This window comes from Sus scrofa, chromosome 14 (genome assembly GCF_054392235.1).
Source record: "Sus scrofa isolate SSC_HxYL_T2T_F1_AM1 chromosome 14, Sscrofa_HxYL_maternal_Yorkshire_Landrace_v2.0, whole genome shotgun sequence".
Lineage (NCBI taxonomy): Eukaryota > Metazoa > Chordata > Mammalia > Artiodactyla > Suidae > Sus > Sus scrofa.
The window spans coordinates 136,378,889-136,387,335 of NC_139396.1; the positions used below are offsets into that span (position 1 = coordinate 136,378,889).

The following is an 8,447-nucleotide window of genomic DNA, read 5'->3' on the forward strand; positions in this document are numbered from 1 at the left end:
GTGTGTTTTAAAAGACTAAATACGAAAATTCGACATAATATAATAACAGACTCACAACACAACAAATAAAGCCTGAAAGTTAGAACTGGAAGTTTGGGTCCATAACTTGGTTCATTTCCATGACACAGCGTGAAAGTTCTCATTCTAGGAGTGCTCTTGAGAGAGACAGCCTATTGCTAATACTAAAAAAAGACCTTAGCCCCTCTTTTCTGGCAGAACTCCTGACACAATAATATGTGTTTTCAGCCCTTCTCGGCTAGACTACTGTAATTTGCTCCTCTTAAGGCTATACATTAAATTTGTTCAGAAGCTGTAAAATTGCTCATTTGGTAGCAGTTGCAAGAGCTGCGAATCAGTAGGACTCACTGGCCGTGAAGTACACGCACCAGCCTGATTCAAACCTGATGCCAAGCTCTTATCAAGGGAAAGTGACAGAAAATGCTAAATAACTCTGGTTTTGCTAAAATCTCTAGTGCTCAAATACTTTAAAGTCACAAAGACCAAAGGGGCTGTGCTCCTAGTTAGGAAACCCGAAGCCTGGCCAAAGGTCAAGCTTTCTCAGGATTTCCTGCAGGGAAGGAGGCCTAAAGAAACACACTAGAGTTCTTCTAAGCAGGACCTGTTTCCAACTTCCATGCTGGGAGCACCACCATCTTTGCGTTTTGCTTGCTGAGACTTAGGAGGGTTGATGAGGCTGGATTTTATAATATAGTTAATTTTTTAAATTAAAAAAACCTGGATTTATATTTGTACTTATTAAATCTGAAAAATACACACTAAAAGTGGCTTTTCTTGGAGTTCCCCGTGTGGCTCAGCAGTAATGAACCCAACTAGTATCCATGAGGATGTGGGTTCGATTCCTGGTCTTGCTCAGTGGGTTAAGGATCTGGCATTGCCAAGAGCTGTGGTGTAGGTTGCGGACAAGGCTTGGACCTGGTGTTGCTGTGTCTGTGGCAGAGCCCAGCAGCTACAGCTCCGATTTGACCTCTAGCCTGGGAACTTCCACATGCTGCAAGTGTGGTGCTAAAAAGCAAGAAAAGAAAAAAAGAAAAAGTGGCTTTTTTCATAGTACTCTGGTTTTTTCACTTATACTTTTTCTGCGCACTTCAGTGATATTAAGTACATTTACTGTTGTGCAACCATCCATCGATCTGTCATGCACCCACCCATCAAACTTTTTTCATCTTACAACACTGACCATCTGTGCCCATTAAACATTAACTCCCATTCCTCCCTCTCTCCAACTCCTGGTAACCACTATGCAACTTTCTGTCTCTGTGAATTTGACTACTCTAAGTATCTCATATAAATGGAATCTCTTGATATATTTTTGAAATTTGAGATTAAACACTGCATAGACTTTTCTCAGTCACGAAACTTACAAATGGACAAAAGTCCATTTTCCATTTGTCTTTCATACTGCTGTTATCATCTTCTGTGTGTCACCCAGGGCATCGGGGGCAAATCAGCGCTCACCTGTGTAGGTGTGATGTGGCTGATGTCTTCAGATGCCAGCTGCTTCAGAAGAGTGGTCTTGCCAGCATTATCCAAGCCCAGGAGAAGGATTCTCACCTCCTGGTCTGGTGCACTTTTCAATTTGCGCAAAATTGAGAGTAAGCCCTTGAACAACCATGAAGAAGAGAGATTACTTTGGGGGCACTGAATTTGATATTACGGGATATCAGAACATCTTCTCCTTGAAAACATTCTTGGTTGTGGAGAGCTTACAGTATTATTTTTCCCTTTAATGGCATTTATTCCACTTGCTTATAAGTTTTGGCCAAAATACTTTAGGAAGTTCAGCAATTTAATACATAGCCTGGCTTATTCCTGTTCCTCCTATTAATCCAGCTTAGCAGTCACCCCAAATCTCCTGGGAGTATGAATTACTAACCAACTCATGTTCCTAAGGCCTTTAGATATACACTTAGAGCAGAGCACTCATCATATTGAACCACAGGGAGTTGATTTTCGTATTTTTCTCCTTTATGTTAAGTGAAGTTGCTTGTGGGTAAGGACTATAGCTTTCATCTCCCATAATGCCTGGCACATATTTGATAGACAATACATGATAGTTGTCAATTTAAACAGAATTAGCCACCCACATTAATGCAGTATCTTAAGGCACTTTACAAAAGGGTATATAAAATTGTACTCAGGCTTTCTAAGACTTTACTTCAGTTCTTAGGTTTAAAACTTCATCATTCAAAATACTCTACCATCATCTAATGTTCACAAGACCCCCTACAGGAGGTAGCTGCATAGATCATCTCTGTTTTCCAGATGAAGACTCTAATACAACAGAGAAGTTAGGGAATTGAAAGGTTACTTCAGAAGCAAAAAACATCAAAATTTAACCAGGGTATTCTTCACTAGTAATCTAATATTTGTTTCTAGTTTTCTTCTTCTTCTTCTTTTTTTGGTCTTTTAGGGCTGCACCCATGACATATGGAAGTTCCCAGGCTTGGGGTCAAATTGGAGCTGCAGCTGCCGGCCTATGCCAGAGGCACAGCAACACCAGATCCAAGCCTTGTCTGTGACCTACACCACAGCTCATGGCAATGCTGGATCCTTAACCCACTGAGTGAGGCCAGGGATCAAACCCGCATCCTCATGGATACCAGTCGGGTTCGTTACCACCGAGCCACAACGGGAACTTCCTTCCTATTATTCTTTTAATGGATGGAAATAAGGCTTCTTGTTTTTCAGCTAGGAACATAACAATCTTTTAAGATGGTCATTTGTTCTATCTTGCAGCTGACAATCATTTTCCAGTGAGGCATGGCTACAAGAACCAAAGAATCCCAGAGTTTAAAGGGCATATAATCATTTCTCCCAGCCCAAGCAGAAATTCCTTCAAACTGAGTCTTAGAATTATATAAAATGGTTGTATTTTTACCCACATTGCACCAGGCAATAATTCAAACCAGTCCGTTCCCTAAGATCAAATGATAATTCTATGAAATAATTCTCAACAATTGAGTCTTTGGACAATGATATGCAAATATGCATAATTATTAAGAATTCCTCTGGCTTCAGAGACCCTTTGTCTACCACTTTTAATTCTGTATTCACATTGACCACATTAACCTCTCTATGCCTCAATTTCTGCCAGCAATAAAAAAGGAAGGTTTAGTTTAAGACAGACAGACAAACACTATCCCAAAAGATGTGGGGACAAGAGAATGAATAGATTTGAAACAAATATACAAAAAAAGATAAGCAGATCTTTTCTTTATGGCATATTTTTTCCTTTGTTTTTATCGCATCTGGGCTTGAATTATTTGACAACGTTCCTTTTTTAAAACTCTATTTATGAGCAGTCTCCCTGGCTTCTATTAGCTATTGCAATCACTCATTTATAATACCACCTTTCAGAACAGTTAAAATTAGAATTCTAAGATTCTCAGGGGACTAGTGATATAAAAAGGCTAAGAACAGGGAAAACACATTGTACTCTTCTTCCTGAATTCTTGGTGTGATGTCCTCATTACCCCTTCTGATAAAATTCAATTCCCCCCCCCATATCTGTGACATGTAGGCCAGGGATCAAATCCCACATCATAGCCACAACCTGAGCCACAGCAGTGACAACTGCCAGATCCTTAACCTGCTGAGCCACTGGAGAAGTCTCAAATAAAATTCTGAAACAGGAGTTCCCATCATGGCTCAGCAGTAACTAACCTGACTGGTAACCATGAAGAAGTGGGTTTGATCCCTGGCCTTGCTCAGTGGGTTAAGGATCTGTCATTGCTGTGGCTGTGGTCTAGGCCAGCAGCTGCAGCTGTGATTCAACACTAGCCTGGGAACGTCCATATGCTGCAGGTGCGGCCCTAAAAAGACAAATAAATAAATAAACAAATAAAAATAAAAATAAAAAATAAATAAATAAAACAACTGGAATGTATCACATTTGTCCATTAAACAATAGTACAGGTAAAGTTCTTCTCACACATGATTTACTAGTGTAGGAACTGTGAAAGAAGGTCTGTTTACTATAAAATACTTTCAAGGTTCAAAATAAATGTTTATATTTTTCCTCATGTCTCTTAAAAAATCAGAAAATACAAATATTGTTTTCTGGATTTCCTGTTGTGGCACAGTGGAAATAAATCCAACTAGTATCCTTGAGAATGTGGGTTTGATCCCTTCCCTTGCTCAGTGAGTTGGGTATCTGGTGTTGCCATGAGCTGTGGTGTAGGTGGCAGATGCAGCTCAGATCCCCTGTGGCTACGGCATAGGCTGGCAGCTGTAGTTCCGATTGGACCCCTAGTCTGGGAACTTCCATATGCTGCTGGTGTGGCCCTAAAAAGCAAAAACAACAACAACAAAAATGCAAATACTGCTTTCTGTAGGCTGAGAAATTTTATACACTCATTATATTTGAAATTGAATGATTCAAAGAAAAACATAATTTCTATTCATCTTAAAAGGAAAGAAGCAAAGCACAGATGAGAAAGAAACCATTCTAACTACAGCCAAACTTTATTAATCTAATAGTATAAAAAATAATACGTCTACATTTCCAATGATCAATTTTCCTCACCAGGAAACAGTAACTTCACATGTTTCACTTTTAAGTGAAATTACAGAGAAATGCAAAGTTCAGCTAATACTTTCTTCCAGCAAAATGACAAGTGGCATCTCAAGTATATGGTTTAGGCAAGACAAATGCAAATACAATACAGCATCATATTAACCCAACTCCTGAGGACAGGGGATCATAGGATTATCAGGGTTTGCTAAATAGGGAAGAGGATATTTATAGATATCAGGGTTCTGCCTGAAAGGTACTAAGTAAGCTGATTTAAAAGGCCGGACAAAAGAGCAGAATAAGTCTATGCTTCTACCCATAAATGTCTATACTTTATTTTAATGTCAAATGAAAGGAGACAGCCATTAGAAGTTAATTTTACGACGGGGCTGAATTTTGCAGTACAAATACAAGGAAATGAATTTTTAGTGTATTTTTGGTCAACATATCCATCCATTCATCTATTCATTCATTTATATTAAATCCCCATAATGTGCCCCAAGTACAAGAGCAAGAGCAGAACAGACATGATCTCTATGTAGGATATGTACTCCTAGGACAGGAAGCAAAGGAAGTTTAAGAAACAAGAACTTTAGTTCATTGTACCTTATGTTGTCAGCATGCATGCATACAAGTTATCTGCACCCTGGTGGACAGACTCAGTCACAAAACATTTAAACAAACTTTTCTACAGGCAAATCATGAATAGATATGCTATTGACTACGGACATTTTCTCTGCCTCAAAATCAGCTTAAACTCAACTACTGGCAGAGGCATGGCGCACTGACCTAAAATGATACAAACTAGGTCATTCAAAGAAACTGGGTGGTGAAGAGGGAGTGAGGAATATGTTGGTATACGGAAAAATGCATGTGGCTGCGAGGAGCAGCTAAAATTTAAGCATTGAAGTTAGTAAGCCAGCTGTCAAGTACACGCACTCCCTGTAACTAGCTTAAATGGGACTGACTTATACTTATTTTTACCTTACCAAAAAGCATTTGGTGCTGCCCAGTAAGACCTTAATTTCCAGGAAGTCCTAGAGTTTTTGTTTTGTTTTGTTTTTTCTTTTTTAGGGCCGCACCCAAGGCATAAGGAGGTTCCCAGGCTAGGGGTCGAATTAGAGCTACAGCTGCCGGCCTATACCACAGCCACAGCCACAGCCACCTGGGATCTGAGCTGCGTCAGGAAGCTACACCACAGCTCATGGCAACACCGGATCCTTAACCCACTGAGTGAGGCCAGGGATCGAACCTGCAACCTCTTGGTTCCTAGTTGGATTCGTTTCCGCTGTGCCACGACAGAAACTCCCCTAGAGCTTTGATAGGGAGAACTTCACCCAACCTTTGTCTTCTTGCTCTTCTCTCTCTGCTAAATAAATACAAAGTTTCCCAAGGAACAAAATACCCAGCCTTTCCTCTGGAAAAGTGGGTTTCCACTTCACCAGAGTCCTAACAAAAAGAATATTACTGGCTTCAGAGCTTCAAAGACTAATAGTCAACTTCCTCGAGTGTAACCTCCAGCATGGTTTCATCTAGAAAAATGGGAAGAATACTTATATCTTAAGAAAAATGCTATGGGGGAGTTCCCGTCGTGGCGCAGTGGTTAACGAATCCGACTAGGAACCATGAGGTTGCGGGTTCGATTCCTGCGCTTGCTCAGTGGGTTAACGATCCAGCGTTGCCATGAGCTGTGGAGTAGGTTGCAGACGCGGCTCGGATCCCGCGTTGTTGTGGCTCTGGCGTTGGCTGGTGGCTACAGCTCTGATTTAACCCCTAGCCTGGGAACCTCCATATGCCGCGGGAGCGGCCCAAAGAAATAGCAAAAAGACAAAAAAAACAAAAAACAAAAAGAAAAATGCTATGGGACTTCCTGTCATGGTGCAGTGGTTAACGAATCCGACTAGGACCCATGAGGTTGAGGGTTCAATCCCTGGCCTTGCTCAGTGGGTCAAGGATCCAGTGTTGCCGTGAGCTATGGTGTGGGTCTCAGATGCAGCTCCGAACCCGCGTTGCTGTGGCTCTGGGGTAAGCTGGCAGCTACAGCTCTGATTAGACCCCAAGCCTGGGAACCTCCATATGCCTCGGGAGCGGCTCTAGAAAAGACAAAAAAAAAAAAAAAAAGAAAGAAAGAAAAATGCTATGAAGATTAGATGTTGTATGTAAACCAAGTGCATGGTAGTTGTGTTTACAGAATTCTACTTTCACTGGCCATTTTAGACAAGAAAACATAATCGCGGGAACAATCTTCAAATGTTAAATATGCTTGATGACTACCACTAGGTTCACATATACAGAAAACACTCCATAAATAATTCCCAAATGAAGGACTCATCTATTAAACAACAGTGATTCGTTACGCACAAAAAAGTATTGTCATCTTTTTATTTCACCAAGGACCCTAAGGGAGGGGTAAAACAGCCGATCCTAGGAGTTTCTGCGGTGGCTCAGCAGAAACAATCTGACTAGCATCCATAAGGACGAAGGTTCGATCCCTGGCCTTGCTCAGTGGGTTAAGGATCAGGCTTTGCCATGAGCTCTGGTGTAGGTCGCAGACATGGCCTGGATCTTATGTTGCTGCCGCTCTGGCAAAGGCCATCGGCTACAGCTCCGACTTCAACCCCTAGCCTGGGAACTTCCATATGCCACAGGTGCGGCCCTAAAAAGGCAAAAAAAAAAAAAAAAAAGCTGACCCTAGGTGTTCAGAGAAAGCAATAATGGGTTTTTGTTGTAGTAACCCAAATTTTAAAAGAAATGTATATTAGTCACAGCTGAAGGATTAAAACAAATAAACCCGGGACTCGATCTTCAATTGTAGTTACCCTGAGGGTTCATGGGATACCAGATGTGACACACTTCATCACACCCCTGACCATTTAAATTCTGTGTTCCACTTTCAGGTCTAAGAATAGCTCACAGTTTGGAAATAGAAAAAAAAAAAAATGTATTTTGGAAACCAGATAAAGAATCCTGGGAAGCTCCCATTATGGCTCGAGGATAATAAACCTGACTAGTATCCATAAGGATGCAGGTTCAATCCCTGGCCCCAGTCAGTAGGTTAAGGATTCAGTGTTGCCATGAGCTGTGGTGTAGGTGGAAGATGTAGCTTGGACACAGCTGCAGCTCCGATTTGACCCCTAGCCTGGGAACTTCCATATACTGAGGGTGTGGCCCTACTAAAAAAAAAAAGCAAAAAACAAAACCAAACCCCAATTTGTCCTAATTTCATATTGGTCATTGTAGGGAAAAAAAAAAGCAAAAAAACAAAATGGATCTTGATCATTCAATCAACAATAGTATACAACATTCTTGTACACACTATCAATTTGTTGTATACAGTATCAATTTGCACCTGGAAACATGAGCAGTGGTTAATTTATTGTGGCTTGTAATTATAAATTAAACAATCATGAAATTACACAGTCCACTTAATTGATAAACAGGGAAAATTTAGCCAACTCTCGTGTGTTTCTTATTTGTGATGACATCTCTTTCTCTGTTGGTTTGGATTGCCTTATTCATTTCAATTCTAGTTATTTTCTGTGTAAATATTTATGTTTTGTGCTCATCTGTTGAGAAAAACTTAGCCTTTAAATGGACAGCTCATGTATAAACGATTAATAAAAAGCAAACATGTAAAAATCTGTTTAGCCTGAGGTTAATAAAACTGCAATGCAGCAAGTGTTGAAATGTGATTGGCAACTTCAGATCAAATAATCCTACTTATTTACCAATCTGACAATGTAAAAATCAATTGAAAAATTTTTTCCTATCAAAATTTACTCACTGGATAATCCGACCAAAAGCACAAGTATTTTTTCCTTGTGGACATCTAGCTTTTTCTTACTTCATAAATCAATCGGAATTGTTCAACATTTCTAAAAGTCAAAACTGGAGTTGGGACAGGGAGGTAACA

At 40.3% G+C, this 8,447-nt stretch overlaps 2 protein-coding genes across 2 annotated transcripts in view; both read right to left on the reverse strand.

Moving 5' to 3' along the window:
• ARL3 (ADP ribosylation factor like GTPase 3) overlaps positions 1-1,621 on the reverse strand; it is a gene marked incomplete at its 5' end in the record, with an annotated part of 31,200 nt that extends 29,579 nt beyond the window's left edge. Inside the window, 1 exon segment of the mRNA NM_001031785.1 lies at positions 1,477-1,621. Within this exon segment, the coding sequence (NP_001026955.1) occupies positions 1,477-1,621 (145 nt within the window).
• The window catches only part of PCGF6 (polycomb group ring finger 6), a 1,082,924-nt gene that overhangs the window by 493,592 nt on the left and 580,885 nt on the right, over positions 1-8,447 (reverse strand). The gene's annotated exons all lie outside the window — the stretch shown is intronic.